This window comes from Etheostoma cragini, chromosome 13, assembly GCF_013103735.1.
Source record: "Etheostoma cragini isolate CJK2018 chromosome 13, CSU_Ecrag_1.0, whole genome shotgun sequence".
NCBI classification, from domain to species: Eukaryota; Metazoa; Chordata; class Actinopteri; order Perciformes; family Percidae; genus Etheostoma; species Etheostoma cragini.
Window position 1 is genome coordinate 21438072 of NC_048419.1, and position 21242 is coordinate 21459313.

At 39.5% G+C, this 21242-nt stretch overlaps 3 protein-coding genes across 8 annotated transcripts in view; 1 reads left to right on the plus strand and 2 right to left on the minus strand.

The window, feature by feature from the left end:
- Positions 1-6501, minus strand: part of rcc1l (RCC1 like) — a 10241-nt gene extending 3740 nt beyond the window's left edge. The window contains exons 1-10 of the mRNA XM_034890426.1: positions 6281-6501; positions 5340-5625; positions 4975-5104; positions 4420-4548; positions 4207-4273; positions 2924-2975; positions 2671-2755; positions 2043-2224; positions 1108-1195; positions 1-132 (exon numbers count right to left, since the gene is read on the minus strand). Coding sequence (XP_034746317.1) covers positions 1-132; positions 1108-1195; positions 2043-2224; positions 2671-2755; positions 2924-2975; positions 4207-4273; positions 4420-4548; positions 4975-5104; positions 5340-5625; positions 6281-6306 — 1177 coding nt within the window. The 5' untranslated portion in view covers positions 6307-6501. The remainder of the gene's footprint in view (positions 133-1107; positions 1196-2042; positions 2225-2670; positions 2756-2923; positions 2976-4206; positions 4274-4419; positions 4549-4974; positions 5105-5339; positions 5626-6280) is intronic.
- A 1164-nt stretch (positions 6502-7665) lies between these two features.
- On the plus strand, positions 7666-10722 carry LOC117955944 (TLC domain-containing protein 5-like). 4 transcript variants are annotated; one of them, XM_034890742.1, is made up of 3 exons: positions 7666-7843; positions 8625-8837; positions 9861-10447. In XM_034890742.1, exons 2-3 carry the CDS (start codon positions 8633-8635, stop codon positions 10394-10396), a joined length of 741 nt encoding a protein of 246 aa, XP_034746633.1. In that variant the 5' UTR covers positions 7666-7843; positions 8625-8632; the 3' UTR covers positions 10397-10447. The 4 variants fall into 4 exon arrangements, with proteins under 4 accessions (XP_034746633.1, XP_034746631.1, XP_034746630.1 ...); XM_034890740.1 differs by lacking the exon at positions 7666-7843 and adding an exon at positions 10483-10722 and having other exon boundaries at positions 8308-8837; positions 9861-10433; XM_034890741.1 differs by lacking the exon at positions 7666-7843 and adding an exon at positions 8319-8374.
- A 2986-nt stretch (positions 10723-13708) lies between these two features.
- The window catches only part of LOC117955123 (rho guanine nucleotide exchange factor 12-like), a 38031-nt gene continuing 30497 nt past the window's right edge, over positions 13709-21242 (minus strand). For 2 of the 3 annotated variants that reach the window (XM_034889304.1, XM_034889303.1), the window contains exons 31-38: positions 20698-20785; positions 20542-20625; positions 20359-20453; positions 18592-18882; positions 18214-18447; positions 17265-17467; positions 16361-16433; positions 13709-16233 (exon numbers count right to left, since the gene is read on the minus strand). In XM_034889304.1, the coding sequence (XP_034745195.1) occupies positions 16217-16233; positions 16361-16433; positions 17265-17467; positions 18214-18447; positions 18592-18882; positions 20359-20453; positions 20542-20625; positions 20698-20785 (1085 nt within the window). In that variant the 3' untranslated portion in view covers positions 13709-16216. The remainder of the gene's footprint in view (positions 16234-16360; positions 16434-17264; positions 17468-18213; positions 18448-18591; positions 18883-20358; positions 20454-20541; positions 20626-20697; positions 20786-21242) is intronic. The other variant, XM_034889305.1, reaches the window with a different exon arrangement.

Consider the following 21242-nt stretch of genomic DNA (forward strand, 5'->3'; position numbering starts at 1 on the left):
TGACGGCTACCGAGGGGTTAAACTCTGAGCGTCCAAACAGCGTGGGTGGAATCATCTCCGGGGTCGAGGATTCAGATAGTTTTGGGCCCTTTCCAAGAATGCCATAGCCCCACACAAACACCTCTCCTTTTTCTGAAAAGATTCACAGACTGATATTTATACACTGATGTGGTGAAACAAAGGGACAGAGGCTCAGTTTTAGTAGTTAGTAGATCAAAATATCATACAACTTTGCAGTTCTACTGACATCTAACTGCAACTTAAAAACACTTCACAGACTCATCAAAATGTTTAGTACTTTTTTCTCTATGATCTTAGGAGCGGTTTCACTTCCACCCACAATTTATGTGAAATTCACACGCCACCATTTACTTTGCATTGTGCATTGAGTCAAGCCTGATTAAAGTACACCTTGTTAAGTCACTTTTTCTGTGAACAAACTACATACTTAAAACCTGCTTAGAATTAGGCTATTGAATAGGGACACGGCAGTGAGTGTCCAGCCATATGCACAATGCTGCTATAAGCTAAATGCTTTAATACTTATAACAGTGCCACATTTTGCATACATTGTAAATAGCTCATCAAATGCCTTATTCTACACCTAAAGTAGGATCAAAATGCATCAATTTGAGAGTTTTTTTGCCAGTTAGGAGTAATTTCCAGCCATGAAATGCTTGATGAAAAAGCAAACCCTGCTTTTTAACATAAACAATCCTTAAATAGTCCATTACAAGACTGCGGAGATGGAAATTAGCCTGCCGGTTGGCTCAATTCTCATTTAAACAGCATCAATAAAGACAGGAAAAAACATTAAGTCTGGATAGGTAAAAGCGCCACCTCATATCTTAAACAGATGTTTACCACAAACAGTTGGCAGTAGTCCTATCACAGTGTCAAAGAAACCATTTTCCTAAAAGTATGTAAAAGCCAGACACTCTAAACTGTGATCTGTGATGCCTCCCAGAGGCTGTGTGTGGTGTTACTCCTGGGACACCAAACTGAAGAAAGCTATCAGGTCAGAAAATGACTTTATTTCTAAGATAACCTTGATCCAGCCAGTCTTTTATTTGCAGCCCTGTAATTTGTGAATTTGTAAGAACTGACCGTTAAGGATGGCCACCTGCGTGCCTCCACACGCTGCCTGGACCACCTTTCCGCAGCCTTTCAGAGGAAGATGTCTAGGAGAGTTGATCTGAAAGACGAGGAAAGACAAGGGCTCAGTGACGGCGAAGAACTGTTGCTTATATATAAGCAACTGTTGGTCCTTCGGTATTTCCAAATACTATTATTTATTTATTTACTATGTGGCTTTTTCCCCTCTCTCTCTTGTTGCATCCAGGGACTGGGACAAATGCAAGACCTACTCAAACAGATTCATGAACAAAATGTGGCATTTGCCAATTTTCTCATACTTAGAATTCATGTCCTGTTATTATGTTCTGACCCAACATCATAACTTTCACATAAAAACAGCGTGCCCAGTACAAATACCAAAACATTTTAGAGGGTATGAAGTAGGGGTGGTGGGACAAAGAAATCAAAAATCATATCATTGCTTTTTTGTGACGATTTTTAGAATTGATTCCGCTGACGTTGACTACATCATATCCGTTTCCAGCAAAACAGACCAAAAGCAGAAAATGCAGAAAATTCATGTACTTCTTTACAAATAAAATAAATAAATTACTGACTGACTTGTGATGTCCATTCATTTTAGGAAACAATTGATTTTTAAAAATGTGTCATGTTGTATGGTTTCTAGAACTGTGTACTTAAACTTTTGTTTTTGTCGAAGAAAAAGGAAATCACAAAAGTCGATACTATTGAATTGCAATACTTCTAGAATTGCAATGAATGAAAACTGCAATACAAATAAAATCGCCACTCATGTATCGTACAAGTATTGATTCGGGACAAAAGCATATCGTCCCAGCCCTAGTGTGAAGCTATTCTACCGTAGTTTTCCTGTGTTTGTGTAGTTTTATCAGCCACTTAGATCAACACTCCTGCCTGTTTGAAGACATGTTAGTCCTCCTCACCTGTGTGGCCTCAGTGACTGAGGCCAGCTGCAGGTATTCAGAGTTGCCCCATCCGTACAGCTGTCCATCTGTGGACACAGCCAGGCTGCAGTCTCCGTACGTAACGATCTGCTGCACCTTCACCCCGGCCAGATCTCCTCCCACCTCCACTGGACTGGAGCTGACTCTGTGGTGTCCCAGACCTGGAAGATAAATCCTCAGCTTTTAGTCCTCAGGAACTTAATAAAATGTCTTACGTCATAATTTTAAATATAAGAGAGATCTAGAGGATTGTTGATGTAGTGTTACGTAACATCTTATACGATTTCTCTGATGTACGTCGTCTACCAGCAGCAGAAGTACGTCTTGCTCTAGTTTGGTTTTCTGTTTGTTTCCGTTTCAGCCGATCTACCAGGAATTTTATTCCTATTTATATATTATAATTATATCAAATTGTTATTAGTTATAAATGGAATGGGGGGGGGGGGGTTTTACAATGTTTTGACATACTGTAGTTAGCACTTATTTAACTGTGGCTCTGTTCTACTTCACTGTAGCAGAAAATACATTTTTCATTTGGCTTTCAAAGTTAAGAAGGCTGTCGGTGTCCAATACACAAAGTCACTTTTTTTCTGTGAAGTGTACTGACCCGTCTGTCCATCTGCACCCCATCCACATGCAAACACATTTCCTGTCTCAGTAAGGAAAAGGCTATGGTCCTGTCCACATGCAACCTGGAAAAAAAATAAGAATCTTTAGTGATAAAATCCCATTTTAAAGACCTCACATTGACATGCAAAAGAAAAACTACACACATCATCTTAAAATCCAATCACCTAATCTGGTACAGTAGGGGAAATGAGACATACTGTCATTACAGCTCAGACAAAGGCTGCACTCACCTGGGTGACCCTGCTGCTGAAGCCTTCCATCTTGTGAATGATATGACTGCCACTGTATTGAAAATGAGACAGAGAAACAAGCATTCCATTACTCGTTGACAGCTCCATCTTCCATGAGAGATCACGTCATTATCTCTCTCAGACATTCTTTACGTAATCTCCCAATTGCATTTTTGCAAGAGGATTTTTTCAACAGGTAGAGTAAGGTGCCTTTAAAGCCACACTAGAGAACTTTTCCGCTCCAGCCTCCTTACAGGTTGGAAGCAGAATTGTCCCCTTATGTCTCAAAGGAACTACAGATCCGCTACCCAATCTGGTAAACTTGCATAGTTTGGTTATAGCCGGTAGAGAGCCGCAAAGCAAATGCAGACGTTCCGTTCACCTTGTTACGAGTTAATGAACCACTAAAAGGATTTTGGAAACATTGTTTTAAGTAAGAAAAAGTTCTCTAGTGTTGCTTAAAAATGTAAATACAAGTTCAAACTTTGGGAGTAGCGAAGTTCCCGAGGTCAAGAAGAAACCTCAACCCCTATGTTCAAGTATTTGGATATTTACACAATGGTCTTAACTGAAAACATCAGACAGAGATTGTGGATTGGACTGGTTTCTTAACGGGAGAAACACATTATAAACACAGTTAAAAATATAGTAAGTAAATGTACATGAACTGTAGTTACATAGCGCTAGTCTTAACAACTCCTCAAGAAACAGGAACCATTTCCTGTTCACACACATTCCTACACTGAGGCTGCCATAAAAGGTGCCACCTGCTCATCAGATAAACATTCACACAAAATTAACACTCCAATGCACAGCATCGGGGGCAACTCAGGGTTCAATGTCTTGCTCAAGGACACTTCGACATGGAACTGCAGAGCCAGATAGAACTTTTCCGGTGATGGCTGACCGTTACGGGGCAGCCTCAAACTAAACTTGAAGACGTAGATGTGACGTGAGCAACCTTTCACAAAGTTTTAAGTCTTCTGGTACCTGTGCAAGAGAAATCTCAATCAGCCAGAATATGTCATTATGGTAATTCACCGCTAATTTAATGGATATGGTGCTCTATGCACAGTACTAGATGTGAACGTTTGCATATCGTTAACATGGGAATCTTTCACATCCCTAAACATCCAGAGAAACAATGGCCAAGATTAAAAAGGTGCCTAGAGAACCATAATTTTATAAATCTGAATTTTTCTCTAAAAATGGAGTTTTCCACACAAGCAACAAATTAGACTGAAAATGTTTCCCACATGTGTGCAAAGTGTTTCAGGACAAACCTGTAAACTTCATCTTCAACTATCCGTCTTCCACACTGGCCATATGCATTGTTGCCCATACTGAAAACTTTAAGAGAAAGAGAAAACTGCAACATCTTCTTTAAAAAGCCTTGAGTGATTTATAGCTAAGTCTAGTCTGATGTTGAAAAATATGTACGGCAGTTAACTGTGGGTTTTGGCTTCATGCTGCCGCAGGAGGTGTGAGTCTCTTACCTCCCTCCTGGTCTGTGAGGATCAGAGAGTGAGCGCGGCCACATGCAACCTGAACCACTTTGGTCTGCAGAGAATCAACGAGAGGCAGAGCAACCGGGGAGGGCTCCAACACAAAGTCATAGCTCTGATCTACAGAGACAGGGCATCAGAAAAAATAGCAATGCAAAGCAAATTGCATGGTGCACTGAAATTTTTCAAGGTGGTAATTCTCTAAGATCTGGCCCTTTATATAGGGTACCTGCAGGACAACAGATTAAAGTATCTAAAAAACACCTTTATCAGATTTTCCGCAAGGCAGACAAAATTAAAAGTCACTGACAACTTCATATATTGGTGATGCTGTGTGAAAGCAGATAGAGCCGGACCGAAATATCGGCGGGCCAATATCGGACGATATTACGCATTTAACGATCTATCGGTATTGAAATTAATAATGTGCAATAAAAAATATATTTATATTCATTCATCAGAATCATTTATAATGAAAAATAAATGATTCTAATAAATTAATATATCAAAAATGAAATAAAAACAGATTTTCGGGTTTTGTCTTACGGCGGCTGTGTTGCGTGCGTTGGAAGCCCAGCTGAGAGTCCTTGTTCAGGCCCATGCCCCACAACTTGATCACATCTTTGGTCGGCGAGGCGATGAGAGTGAAACCGTAGCCACAAGCAGCAGAAGAGATCTACAACAGAAAAAGCACAGCTCGTGAGTTTAGTCTTAAAATACTTTACACGTCCCACAGCTTGTTATACTAACAGTCTTCTGTGCCAAAATAGAAGATGAAAACTTTGGGCTCCTGTTTTAACCAAAAATCCAATAAGCATCAAACGTTTACACTATTTACTAACATGCATTGTTTATTATCAAGAGCAAAGACTCTGGGGCTCCATATGAAAATTAAAAAAAACTGATTTCACCTGCTCTGCAGTCTCAAGTCGGTAAGGAGTGAGTTGATATTTGCGGGGCTTCTTCCTGCCGCTGTCCGGCACCACAAAGCTGGGGATACCCAGAGCACCAGTGAAGCTGAAGCCCCAAACAAAAACTTTGTGGTTGGGCTTTTTGTGCTGGCCGACATACTGAAAAACTGGACCACTGCTGCTTTCGCCCTGGGGTCTGGATGCTTTACTCAGTGTTGCATAACCACAGACTTGAAGGACTGTGCTCATGTGTCGAGTGCATAGTCTCACACATGGAAAAGCCATCCTGTTGAAAGAGACAAGACAGGGCTACTTAACATATAAGTTAAACAGTGTGGGGTCTTGGTTTGGTAGTATAATGACATGAGAAACCCATTTAAATAAAAATAAATTCAAAATAAAAATAAATTCAAATAAAAATATGTAAAAAGACAAATGTTTGCAAACATATTGCATTACACTTGCAGAAACAACACATTATATAGTATAACGTACAAAGTGTAACAATTTCGTTTACATATTCTGATAAATAATTCAACATAGTCTGGTTGAAAATGAACCAAATTATACCGGGAAACTTTAAAAAAAAAATGACCATGTTGTTAAATTAAGAAGCTTTATGTCTTAATTAAAAGCTCCCTTTTAATTAATCTGACCCCCATAGAAACACAAGCAAGATGACTTATTGTTATACGTTATTGTAAGAAGTTAACGTTTTTCTTAGCTAGCTAACGCAGGTTGACACTGACAAACTCGTAAAACGATAAATATCGGTAAAATTTATCCTGAAATAAGTGATGTTTCGTGTATCTGATTAATGCCGAACGAGAAAGCGGCTCACAATCATTCCTTTAACATAATACGTCACGTTTTGATAAAAAAAGAAGCTCGACAATATTCACTAAAGAATTAAATTAGATGTAATGTGAACGGAGTTTCACCTCGTGTTCTCTACGCTTTTCCTCATGCAGCCACGGAGCTCGAGGGAATTTACCGTTAAGAGCTGGGTTGTACAAAGTTTTCATTGGCTGACGAACTAACGTGTGCTGCACAGAAAGTGATGTGAACCCAATGAAATTATATTATATTTTATACATTTCAATGTCATTATCTCGTTTGTTTACCTTTTGTTAACCCGGGAAGAGGAAAAGCTATTCTTCTTCTACAGTGCGTTACACTCTGTGAAAATTTGTCAAATTAGAGAAGCATTGCGCCACCTACTGAACCGGACTGTGTAACACAGAAACTTTAAATGAACACTAAAAATACTCTGCAAAGTCTTGCATTGAAAATGTTACTTGGGTATTTTCTATTGTTTTAAGTTTATGTAAACCACTTTGATCTTGTCCCCTGTGACTGTTAAACTAACCATGAGCTTGAGGTAGAGCAGAGTTGTTTTACCAACAAACTACTCTGGTGTCAGATTAGAGCAACTCTGGAAGTGGGTTAATGCTACTGGACCGTCAGGTGAGCACCTCTGACCTGTATATATCCTGTGCTCCCATTTACCTTGGACACATATTTATTAATTTGGCCCCAACATTTCTACAGTAGGCTATGATGATTATTTTCCACAATGCAGTTTTATTTGCCTTGAAACAAAACAAAACACAGAACCTAATCCTAGTTTAAAATCATACGCATTTAAGGTTAATTCAATTGAAACTCACAATTACGTGAAAATTTGCTCATTTGCATGAGAAAATAAAGTTAAAAAAGGTAACATCAGACCATTGGTAATAGTCTGCAGACAAGACTGCGGTTTATGTGTGCGCTAAGTGTGATTGCAAAGCCTAATCTTAAAGCATTTTAAAACATCAATGGGTAAAAGTACTCATTATTCAAAATGGCCCATTTCAGAGTATACTGTATTATTGGATAATAATTATTCATGTATTAATGTTTTCATCACTTTATGTTGCAGTTGGTATAATAACTTGTAAACAGTAACTTGCTAACTTGTGTATAGCAAAATGCCCAAAATGCACACCAACATATCCATAAGTAAATTGACTTAGTTACGTTCCATCATGGGGCAAGTGTTTATGGCTAATTCAAAATGATCATGTCCATGGTATTTCACATTGTCCCATTTTAAAAAGTCAGAAAGTTTCAATGATTGTTGAGATTAAATCATAGGGAGTTTGTTACAAAAGAAGGGGAGCTCAATGATCAAAGTTTCTACCCTCAAAATATCTTATGTTAAATCTAGAAACAGTAAAAGAAGCAGCATCAAAAGAACATAAAGGACAGGATGGAGTTATACAACTGGAGATGCAGGTATCTGCAGAGGAGTACAGACTAATCCTTTAAGAGGATCAGGTCCGAGATCCAGGGGGAAGGGATAAAGGACCCACTAACTGTCTATAGTAACCTGCACATGGCATTTTCTGTCAACTTGACAGAGTGCATTTAAGGATCAACAACGTGAAGCTGTGTACAAGTGATGGAGTCATTTCCTAAATGCATTCTAAATTTAAGGACAACTGAGGGAAGAAGTTAAGGTAAGCTACAGTGCACACACGACAGTTAGACTATGTCTTTTGTAATAGTATTAAGTGGGTCAAAACTGGCCTAATTTGGGTCAATAAGGCCCTAATGCAACACAGGGTTAACATTAACCAGTACCCAAAACTACTAAAGACACTGGTTTGTTTTGATCCGGTGTTATTTTTTATTTTAGTGTTGGGTTATTTACTCAAAATAACATAGTTTGGTTGCAAACCGTTATCATAACAATAATTCACACAGACTGGGTATCACTTTAAACCTGGGGAGGCAGTTTTTCTTTGGCATCATTGGACAAAGATTCCTTAATTAACTTTCAGCACATTGTTATTCAAGGGGACTGAGAGAAAACCAGACCTCTGCACCTTCACTTGGCTCTGTTTCCAGGCTTTAGAATCTCAAGCCTGCAGAGCATGTGAGCGGTGCAGAGTGTTAGAGAGTTGGGCGGAAAAATTTTGGATTTTGAAATTGGAGTTCAGCGTGGAGCAATATTGAACGGAGCAGCCTGGAGCTACTTTGAGCAAAGGGAAAGAACAGCTCCTTGAGCAAGGAGTAGGAATTCTCACTGCTCCACTCCAATCACATGCTCAGCTAGCCCATGATGGGAAGCTTTGGCCAATCACAAGACAATCTACAACCTCCTTACAAAATGGTATTTCCTTTCCCCCCCCCATTTTAAAACATGTTAAAATTACAAATATGTGACATTTAAAGTGACACAATGAGGACATGAGTCTGTATCTATGATGGTGAAATCAATCCACTCGCCCCATACAGATACATCCATGATACAGACAGCCATGCCAGTACTGGAGGTGACCTGCAGCCTGATTGGCTGGTTCTCTCTGTACCTGCTGTTCTGCTGTATCTTCAATCACCGGGGGCCCGAATGGAACTGCCGGTTGGTCACTTTATCCCATGGTGTTACGATAGTACTGCTGACAGCATACGTCCTCTTCATAGACGGACCCTTGCCTTTCACGCATGCAGGTCAGTGATAAAAAGTACACAAAGTGAGACAAAAACTGTTTAAATGCCAAAGTAACCTGAAATGTTACTACTACTACTACTACGGTAGTAATGTAGACATTAGACTGTAGGATTATATTTGTCTCCTTTAATTGTAAGTTATTTTGCAAGGACTATAAATAAAGATTGGTTTGATTTTTAGTAGCTGCCGTCCTTACTGGTGGTTGATGAAACGCAGTCCCACATTCCTGATCCTGTTAATCCACTTGTGTGTTCAGCAAGGACAGCAACTTGTACATTTAAAATGTCTGTTTTGGTTGAGTACCAAGTGTCATGACACTGTGTTTAGAACACTAAATGGATTGCATTGAGTTAGCCTGTAAGAAACCAACATTTAATTCAGTTAATAAGCTCAAACGCAGGTGTGTGTGAGGGCGTGACTGTTCATCTAAGGGTGGACGTGACAGACAGATTGTTCATCTATTCACCTCCCAGGTATTTTTTTGAAAATGCCTGGTTTTGTGTAACAAATACAACTATGAAAAAACCATCTGGCTCGTCAGGTTGAAAAAAAAACATACACACAACGAGCAAAAATAGATGCAAAACCGCCACAGAAAGATACAAAGATACAAAATTACAAACAAATAGATCCAAAACAATCACAGAGATTCAAAACAATTACAAAATGACCACAAGGAAGTGCAAAATGACTCATAAAACGCCCACAGCATACGAAAATGGATGCAAAACAACTACAAGGAGACCCAAAATTACCACATGCGCAAAACAACAAAAAAGATGCAAACAATCAGAGATGCAAAATGATAACAAAGACACTAAAACAACCACAAGATGACAACGCAAAATTAGCCTTACTAAAAATTACTTTGGGTGTCTTGCTCCTGTCGACAGGGCGTGGGGGGGGGGGGCGACCTTCCATGCTTTACAACTCAAAATTGCTGTTTGGCACAAATTATTCTAACATTAGTCTTGACATTACATTTCACCCTCCTGTCTGACGCTGTTCCTATGCACCCCCAGGTACAGAAAACACTGAGCTCCAGACCTCGTGCCTGGCTGTCTGCCTCGGCTACTTCCTTTTTGACATGGGTTGGTGTGTACGCTACCACTCCGAGGGCCCCGTCATGCTAGCCCACCACACTGGGAGCATTTTGGGCATCCTGCTCGCCCTGTTAATGGGAGTTTCCGGCTGCGAGACCAGCGGAGTCATTTTCGGCAGCGAGATTACCAACCCCCTGCTGCAGACCCGCTGGTTCCTCCGCCAACTGGGCCTGTACGACAGCCTGCTGGGCGACGCCGTGGACCTGCTTTTTATTTTATTGTTCGCTACGGTGCGTGTGGGAGTCGGGACGGTCATGTTTTACTGCGAGCTCACCTCTCCCAGGACCACGCTGATAATGAAGCTTGGCGGCGTGGCCATGTACGGACTAGCCTGGGTGTTCATGGTGGACATAGCTAGATTTGGCTACAAGAAAAGTAGTGTGAAGTATAAAAGGTGGCGCGAGAACCACATACTGAAAGAACTCAACGCACACAAACTGGATGGACAAGAGTAACTGAAGGAATTCATTTAAAAAAATGTGCTCATCTGTCTACTTCTTACAGGGAAAAAAAACAATATGTAGCTTTTTTTTACCGTCAATACATCACATGTGCAGGCACGAAACAAAACCACGACAAGATATTCTACTTCAGTGGTAGTAGAATGTAGAACAAAGTAGCTAGCATTTAAGCATAGACTGTTAAAGAAATGGACTGACAGATCCCGTTGCTCTGGACGGAGACCAGTGAAGGATATTAGCACTTTTGCGGGGAAAGCTGAGCGTTAGTGCGCAGCCTCCAACTGAGCTCGACGACGTAGATGTGACGTAAGCAACCTGTCTGAAAGTTGTAAGTCTTCTGTTAGCTGAAAAAAAAAAGTCTTCTGTTAGCTGTGCCAAGAGAAATCTTAATCATTTCAAATCTTGCAGAGACGGAGAGCCTAGGTTTAAGTAGATAACACAGGCACAGGCTAATTACTGCTAACTAAAATGCTAGTTAACAATAGTAATTAAACCTAAACAGCTCATGTAAGTGAAAACTGTTGACTACGAGCTTCTCCTGACAATACTGTGATTTGTTGACTATGCAACAGCAAGTTGCGTGGTTATGACACAATGGTTAGCCTATTTTTACCAATACGTCTGCTATGGAGCCATAATGTGAGATACAAGGTAATGGAGCTTTTTATACATTGTTGTGTTTCTTCAGAATAAACAACGGGGTGCCCGGACAGCTCAGTTGGTAGAGCTGGCGCCCAGGTATGCGCCTTGACGCAGTGATCTCGGGTTTGACTCCGACCTGCGCCCCTTCTCTCTCCCCTTTCATGTCTTCATCTGTCCTGTCAAATAAAGACCTAAAATGCCCCAAAAATAATCAAAAAAGAAATAAACAATGGACACAATGGTGTCCATTGTTAAGTGCTTCAGATGTAAAGTTATTTACTGGCAAAGTGACGTTAAAAGCAATGGTGGTCAATGGAATGCTAACGGCGGGTAGGTGCTTCGTAGCATTAAAATGGCGCGATAGTAGCTGCGCTTAGAGAGAAGAGGCTTATCCCCTTGGATTTAAGGCCTCTTTACAGTCGCCACTCCCAACCTGTCGCGCAATAATGTTATGTCAAAATGACATAGATCTAGCTGGTGCGGCAGGATTACTTTCAGCAGCGCACAACAAAGCGGGAACAAGAAGCATGGACGAGTTTGAGGGCAGTCGGATGCCAGGACTCTCTGAGTGACTGCAACTCTCTTGTAAACTTACTAGTTTAAGATGAGTTCTATTATGGTGAATAAAAGGCTTGACCTGACAAGGTAGGAATCAAAGGAACAAATCGTTGTGCAGACATTCTGAAGTATTCAAAGTGCTTTTCTTCGTCTATCATCCTCATTTGTTTCATGAGGATATTAAACTCACCATATTTACGTCTGGCGTTATTCAAAGGAAGGACATTCCACCTTCTTTTTCTTTGTTTATTTTGCAAGCAGGCTCAAAAGCAGCTGTTCTTCCACATCCATTGACTCTAATATCATCTTGCCACTCTTGACATTAATGCTGGTGCCAATTCTGCCATTAAACAGCAATGTTGGTAGCCTTTCCACAGTTGCAACACCTCTGTTCATGAGAAGACTGCAACTAACAACCACGCGCAAATATAAATAGTTACCACGCTCCCATGACGTCATACTGTTGCACGACAGGTCAGGAATCATGAGTATACTGAACGATTTAAACTTTGTAAGGACTACCTTGCTAGTACCTGCCGGCCCCCCTTTTGCCTTCAGAACTGCCTTATTCTTGGTGTCATAGATTTAACAAGGTGATGAAAACATTCCTAAGATATTTTGGTCCGTGTTGACATGGTAGCATCGCTGCGGATTCATTGTTTGCACATGTATGATGCAAATATATAGTTCCACCGAATCCCAAAGGTGCTTGATGTGGTGACTTTTGCGGCCATTTGAATACAGTATACTCATCAGTATGTTCAAAAATATTGTTTGAGGTGATTTGAATTTCTTGACATAGTACTGCTACTGCTAAATACTGCTGGAAGTAGCCATTAGGAGATGGGTGTACTGTGGTCATAAAGGGATGGGCATGGTCGGCAGCAATACTCCGGTATTATACATCTTCCCTATTCTGATGCTTCGTTTGATCTTCAGCACATCGTCGTCACCATGTCTACATGCCTAAATGCATTAAGTTGTCTCGTGATTGACTGATTAAATATGTGCGTGGACAAGCAGTTGAACAGGCGTGTACCTTATAAAGTGGCCAGTGAGTGTATATCAATTTGTTTATTGTTTGATTGTCCTTGTCAATTATCTTAAAACCCTTCAGGTTAATCTTAAAAATACTTGAGTGGTCATGACTACCAGGTTGGGAACAACTGGCCTGGCGCACCAAATGTGTATTAATCCGCAACAGAATACAGATACCAACAAGAAACACAATTTACACCCTTATAGTTATGTTTGTGGAAAGCTACACTGCATATCTGTTTTAGTATAGTATACTAATATATTTTAAGATGAAACTATATATATTTGTGAACAGTTTTTGAAGATTTACATCTTCAGTAGGAAACAATGGGCTTGGTGTTGAAAGATGGAAAATAAGAAAATGTTTTTGGTGTGTTGAAAAATGAATTACATTTATAACATGCTTTTGTAATTATACTGGCCAAAGTATGAAAGTATGATGGAAAACCAGTGGGGCTGGAATTATATATTATCATGACATTTTTAAAGTAATTTCCAGCACTATATTCTATATAATTGCGGAAAAGAATCAATCTTGATCAATTACTTTGTTTATTTAGGTTTTTGCAAAAAACAATTGCCCATTATGAGACAATGAGCTTCCTAGCTGCTGTAGCTAACTGTGATGACAATGTCAGGCCGCACATCACGGTGACGACTGAAACAGCACAATCCACTGTCGAACCAATCCCCTTTTTAGTAAATAAATGAACATCGCCTGACAGCTAACAACAAAAAATCCACTGATGTCTATGGAAAGCTGATATTTGTCAAATGAATTTAATACTTTTTATAGTTTTTAATGGGGAGCTGTATTCCAATTCCAAAGAGCCATTTGTATTCTCAACATGTTATAACAGGTTTAATAGCAATATAATAAAACTAGAACATTTATAAAACACAATGCGTTACCCTCTTTTTAAGTAGTTTGTGTTAAAACATAATTAAATGGTGTACAAAAACACAAAATTGATATACAGTCAAAATTGTACAGCATATTCCTTTACTTTTAAAACAGTCCATAACAATCTTTTTGTTTATATATATATATATATATATATATTCCTTTTTTTAATTTTTTTTGTATATTAGACTAAAGATCATAGCCATAATGTCATCCGTGCAGTCTTGTGACCAGAGAATATTTTAGTCTTTTCAGTCCAATCATTAAAAATAAATGCAGACGTGTGATGAATAAATCGTTGTGCCTCAAAGGGGATAACAGGCTTTTATGAGTAGCCTGTTGCAGAAATGATCCTGGAGAACAAAACTCCCCAGAATACTACAGGGGGAAAAGATTGAAGTAGTTCAAAGTGTTTGGTGACGCACAGCAAAAAAGATCTGGAATACAAAATGAATCCTACAGTAAAGTTCAATTCAATAAATTTACATGTGCACACACTCTGAAACCTTGTACTATCTATTATATTGTGCTACAGGAACAATTCTTTAAAAGCTACATTTCTACCAGTTTAGGATTTAAAGATTACATTGTATTTCTATGTGCAATCATTAGTAGGCACCCCTGATAAAACAAATAGGACATAAAGAAGTATTTACCAAATCTGATCCCTTACTGCATGGTGCTAAACCTCATTTGAACAACATAGTTTCTTTAAAACACAAAGGTTAGAGGTTCTGTTTCTACCTCCATCTGTCTGTTCATCCTGTTTGCTATATTAAGCTACATTCAAGTGCTATAAGACATTTCAAATCTGGGATTTAAAAGTCAGTCACTGCACAACATTTCAGGTGTATACTATTCATTCAAACCAAAAGTCAACCAGTAAACAAACAGTATTAGAAATGTGAAAGGCTTTCCAAATGTTTCAAATGTTTCAGTTGAAATTTGCAGCCAGCCCCCAAATAAATGATGTTCAGTTTATCACCCTGGACAAGAAATTAGATTTTACATGCAGAAGCCTCTTATAACCATTTTAAAATGGTATAATTCAAATAGTTGAAGGAATACTTAACAGGAATACTTAATTATTTTTCCTTTTTTCCGAGACCAAGATGGAAAGATTGATATCACAATCGTGTCTATGCGTTGAGTACAAAGCTGGATTCAGGGCATGGTTATTTAGCCCAGTTTAGCACAAGTACTGGAAGTAGCGGGTAACGGTTAGCCTTTGTTCAAAGTTAAACAAAATACACCTACAAACATCTTTAAAGCTCTCGAATTTACAGTAATACTTACAGAAACGTAAATGTAAAAGCATTTTTTTAGTGGGAGTTTTAGCTTGGAAGTAGAGCATGGGTTGCCATTTGAGGATTCATCAAAAATATTCAAAGTGAATCCCCTTAAAACCTTAATTTGTCATTTTTTACATTTCTGTTGGTGTATCGATGAAACAAACAATATTCAACATGTTAATTAGTAAATGAGTCAGGCTAGCTGTTTCACATCAATTTCAGTTTTATGCTCTGTTCACACCTACCGCAAAAGCACATTTTTGGCAACCGTTGGACTACATAGGGATCATTTGTGTTTATTTGCATCACTTGCATCAACGTTTCCATTGGTCATCAACTGTGGCTGAAATAAATAATATCGCAGATTTGTGCCCATTGTGGAAGTCCCAGATACATCAGAAAACCAAACCCCATCGTTTCTGGGTTCATAACATCATCCAGCGGCGCAGACAGCTTGGTGAATTTCACTGCCTTTTCCAGGAACTGCCGTTTCCAGAGCTACTTGAGGTATAGATTTTGCTATGAATTTATTGGAATAAATGGATCAAAAGGATGCCGAAATAACTATCTTGTGATGCAGATGTGTAAAAATAAATGGCATAAAATGCTTGTTTTCTAAATGGAGTTTGGATGGATCAGGGCTATGCTATGCAGGAGAATCTCAACGCTTGTGGGCTTTTGCAAAACAGCGTCAACACGACAAGAATTTTGCGTCATTGACTTAACTTTTCATGTAATGGTGCTGTACAAAAAGTTAGCTTCAGGATGTTAATTTTACCAGTTTCTCAGCCATGTTACAAACTAAGGAAGTCCATCTTTAAGCATGTTCCACTGTTGTGGTGTGCTGGACTGAAAATGTACCTTAGTGGTTGTCTCTTGTTTCTTATTGCCGGATGTTATATCAAGCTTACAGTAGTGAGTCCTGAACAAGACAATCTACCTTCTTGGTCCTCAGAGAATTATTCTGGTCTTCATTGTGTCTTTTTGTTCCTTAATGTCTCATAATTTTTAAATCTCTGCTGTACATGTGTGTGACATCACACACTCAATGCTGACCCTTTGTACATTTTATATCTCCAGTGTTTGAGATCATTTATTGTTGATTATTATTATTATTATTATTATTATAGCAAAAAAAGCAACTAAACTGTCCTCAGGTAATTCCACAGAGTCTCTTCTCAGAAGGATTTGGGGTTTGTAGTGGAACATTCCTAATAATGTGGATAATGTCTTCCACTGATACATGCCTGTAGTGGGAGATCAGTCATTAAGCCTCCATTATTTTTGAAGACACCAGTGTTAAATAGTCAAAGATTATTCCGGAAAAAAGTAATCAAGGAGTGGCATGAAAATCGTACGACCGAGAGAGAAGGAAGTCTTTCATCCCTGAATCCCATCTGAAAAATATCAAACAAAAGTGTTTGAGATTAACTGTAAATGTACAAAATGATTTAAAAAATATATTTTTTATAGCATCCAAATGTTCATCCTTGATTTTAAAAGACTGAGAGAAGTGAAACACACCATTGTTGTCATCGGAGTCAGTAGCTGTGTCACTGTGCGTTTGTCGCAGCTCGTTGTACTTCATCTCCACCTCCTGGAAACAGATCATCACAACAAACAAAAACAAATGATGTAAAACGTTGAAAACATTCAAGTTTTTATGTAATTCTGACTCACTTCACACATTGCCTTGGAGTCATCGGGCAGTTTCCATAAGTGTATCGCTGTGAAAGTAGTCTTTTATCTTATTTTAGGTTATTCACTTTATACTACTAGTGACCTTTTTTAAAGTCATATCAACCCTGTACATTTGTCTGCCTGTTAACACGAGGTTTTCACTATTCAGATAAAAATAAACTAAGTTGAAGTATTACTTCCAGAGAAACTCTTTTCCCAGGTTTCCTGGGTTTCTCACCATAAATAAAGTTTGATTTAAAAACACAATTACTGATAATTAATCTCTTATTTACTGATGTTAATCTTTTATTTGCTAGATTGTGTGTGGTTAAATCCCTCTTAAAAGTACACTATCTTCACAATGGATCTGAACTCCAAACTACAGTTAACAGTAGTTGCACTGGAGTAGTGCACAATAGTAATATTTCTATAATAACAGGTATTTTCCCACAGAAAACCAGACTGGATTTTCTAAATTTCCCCGCATTCAACATCTGGTAAACAAGCAAAAACCAGTAAACACAAAATAAAAACAAACAATGTTGTGCCTTTATTGATCAGATATATAGTCATGATGCTGATCTTGTCTATAAGCATCACTGATCTCATGCATAATCAGACCATTAGTGTCTTCTACAAAGAATACTTTCAGCAAGGATTTGCCACCTCTTGTTGGGTTTGTGACTCTCCACAACACTGTGAGTGAGTAAAAGCAGTTAAAACAGGCAGTCGCTTGCGTGTGCGGTACCTTCAGATACTGCAGGTCGGCCTGAAGAAGTCGCAGGTGGGTCATAAGCTGCCTGCTGAGGTTGGGTCCGCAGCCGCCCCCGGCCTGCGAGGAGGAGGACAGCAGTTTCCTCATGTCGATCCCCACGTCACCCCCCACTCCCCCATCATCATCAGTGCTGCTCTCCTCGGAGCCCCCACCAAAATCAAGAATCACAAAACCCCCTAAGTGGAGAAGAAGAGAAATAGAGGTGGAAACATATTTTTTGTTTATTATGTAGTAATAGTTTTGGTAATACACTTTTTGCCTGGGATTTAAATTGAAACCGCTCTCTCTTAGTTTAGCTTAGCGTAAAGACTGGAAACAGGGAAACAGCTAGTTTGAGTATTTTCCAAGGTAGCCGTTTCCTCCATTGTGAGATCCCAACAACAATTGTAAAAAGGGTTATGCCGAGAGGTGTTGTAATCCACTTCCTGTCCTTCTACATGCATGCAAGAGAGGTCTACAGTCTCTAAATAAAGGTTTAGAGACTGGACATTATTTTATTTGTTTCTTTTGTAATGTGTAGATATTCTAAAATACATGTTTATTTTGAAATAAATATACCTAAACAAGTAGCTATGTCTCCAGTTGTATTGGATTGCCTTCTTGTGTACATAGTGGGCAAAAAATAGATATGATTATCTTCAAACCTATGTGTTTTTTTAGAAGCAATATACAAACGTCAATTTTGGCAGTCCTAGTCTCCTACCAGCACGTTAAATCTCTTTTGTTTAATACAGTAGAAAAACTGCTGTGTAAAAACGCCACGTTGACGCTGGCTGTTTCCTTCTGCTTCAGGGTCTTTTTGCTGCCTTATGTTTAACATACAGATATCAGTGCTGTATTAATATTCTCATCTAACAAACAGCCAGAAAGTGAATAAGTGTTATTCCCCAAATATCGAACAATTGTCAAACTATGCTCTCACCGTTGCGTTCAGTCGTCTCAGACAGCTCTGTGTGTCCTGAAGGGAGCTGAGGGTTTTCTTTCTGCGAGCTTGCAGTTGCTTGGCTCTCAGAGGGGCCCTCCGGGCTCCCAGGCAAAGAGGCACTCAGCTGACCCCCAAGGGCCCCACTCTGCCTGCTCTCCCCTGTCTCCTCTTTCTCATCCTCTGCCTCTCTGCTTATCATGTGGTTGAAAAGAGCCTGCTTCAGCATCTCCACTAGGACACAGGGATGTACATGTCATTTTTTACACTCTCAAAGCCTAGGCAGATAAAACCCAAACTATCTGTGTGGCTAGATACCATTCGAGGTAGAGGAGAAAATGCAATTTGGGTAAACTCACCCTTTAATATGTAACTTACATGTCCTGAGGGCATCTTCGCCTTTGGAGCACGATAGGCTGGACGTGTTCTGCTCTTGGTTATTAACGGTGATGCCCTGATGTGACCCATCCTCCAGGAAGGGCAGTCCATCTGCCAGTTGCCCGTCCAGGAAAGCCTCAAGTTCTGCTTCATCCACCTCTTCATCATCCTCCACTCCCTCCTGTCTGTTTGCCACAACCATCTCCTCTTCCTCGTCTTCTGATTTCATGCCATCAAACGGGTTCATACTCGGTGGAGCTTGAATGTCTGGAGAAGAGGCGCCATCTTTATCTGGAGTGCATTGCGATTTGGATATAGATGGTGACATTGTTCATCAGGTTAAACACTGAAAACAAACTGTAGCTTTTAATCTAATGTAAAATATGAAATACTTCATGTAAAACAATTCAAGCTTTGAGGAATGTTCAAATTCAAATATTCTACAGAGGTAACTGATAAAGTTAATTTGTGTTTATGTTAAACCTCTTTGAGATTTAAATCAACTTTGTTATCGCACACAGAAAAATGTGTTTTGGTCCAAACAAACACAGTAAGACCCCAACATTACCAACACAGTTGATTGTATTTAGATAGAAAAAAAATAAAGTCAAATAAAAACCACAGTCAATCCACAACAGTAAAATTTAATTTGGTATAAAAGTGACCAGCTGAGATACCCCTCGATTAAGCGGCATGTCATACAGGGTGATAGCTTAATTGAAGAATAAATAAAGGGGACTTTGTATCTACATTTGAAAAAAGCTGACAGTTTACATTAAAATGGTTAAATGTAAAAATTTTGTGTAAAAAAAAATAAATATATTCTCTGCTTCAATTTCTTGATTTTGAAGCGACACAGTCCCTGAAGTTAAGAAGGCCGAGGTATTTTCGAGATTTGTACATGGACAATGATAATATTCATTATCTTTTCATTGTACTGTTTACTTAATGGATTATTTAGTGCAGAAGTCTTCAATGGGGGGTCAGGGACCCCTAAGGAGTCCTCAGAGCCAAGGCAGGGGGGGCTCCAAATTACTGTCTATTTTTAAACATTTTTTCCAAAATTAAAAAGTCTTAACATGAATCCAACATATTATTAGAAAATATAAATCCCCACTGCATACTGGCCTGTAGGTAAGGTAGTCACTAAGGCCATCCACAGACACAGTATAGCCGAAAGATTGACTGTGCTACATGTATGTTTAACATTAAAACATGATGGTATAAAACCATGTGAACAATTTTTAGGCTATTTTAAAAGCTTAGCATTCTATGCAAAAAAAAGGCTTTAGGCTGCCCTACACATTATTGTATGCAACTTAATTTTATACAATACGTAGTAGGAGGTCTGTGTTCCGTCTCTCTTTCAGTTATTGTTCTTTTTTTATAACAATTATGTTTTGGGGGGTTTTCCCTTTATTAGTGACAGTGGATCAACAGGAAAGGGGGAGAGAGATGGGGGATGACACGCAGCAAAGGGATTCAAACCCGGGCCGCTGCAGGACCCAGCCACATGGGGAGCACGCTCTTACTGGGTGAGCTAGAGGTCGCCCCGTGGTTTAAAAAACGTTGAAGGCTCCTAATTTAGTGTAGACAAAGCTTGTTTGTGTTTGTCAGAAAATAGTCAAACAAATGCTTGTTTTGTCTGACCAACAGTCCACAAAGATGATTAATTTAAAAAAAGATATTCAGTTTAAAATAATATAAAACAAACACAAGCATATAATCCTCAAATGTAGAACAACTTGTCAACCACTGCTTCTGTACCTGAAGAATGGATGCTTCCACTTGATGTGTCGTTAGGATCTTTGCTCGCCTCGGGCATCCCGTGTTTGATGATCTCAATAGCTTCCCGCTCCGAACTGAAACGCAACCGCATTAGAAACAACGAAAAGATTAAAAATCAAACACCAGTATTAGTGAGTTAAGTGGCTGCGTTAGTGGACTCACTCAGAGTGAGTCGGATGTGCGTTGTCTCTGCTGTGAGGTTTGGCCTTCATGGTGTCGGCACATTGTGTGATAAGACACTGCCACCTGGATGAACAAAGATACAGCAGGATGACATACAGGAAACAGGTGACTTGTTGTTTGTGGTGCGAGACTTACGTTCTCTGGTCGGACACCGTCTGAGCCATCAGCTCGTAGATCTGAGCCCCGTTTTCAGACATGGATAGGACGAAGAAAGACTTGTTGTCTGATGAGGACAAAACGCAACAATGATTATGTGACAGTTACATTTACATGCATAATACTTAAAGCAACATTATGTAATTTCCCCCCGCTTCGGTGCCCCTACAGGTTGGAAGCGGAATTGTCCCATTATGTCTCAGTGGAACTACTAATCCACTACCTGATCTGGAAAAACTTGCATAGTGCGGTTATAACTGGTAGAGAGCCCCAATGCGAAGGCAGAAGTGCCAATCAACTTATTACGAGATGATGAACCACTAAAACAGTTTTGGAAACAGTTTTGGGGCGGCTGTGGCTCAGTGGTAGAGCGGTTGCCTGCCAATTGGAAGGTTGGTGGTTCGATCCCTTGGCCCTGCAGTCCCATGTCGAAGTGTCCCTGGGCAAGACACTGAACCCTGAGTTGCCCCCGGTGCTGCGCATCGGAGTGTGAATGTGTGTGAGTGTTTATCTGATGAACAGGT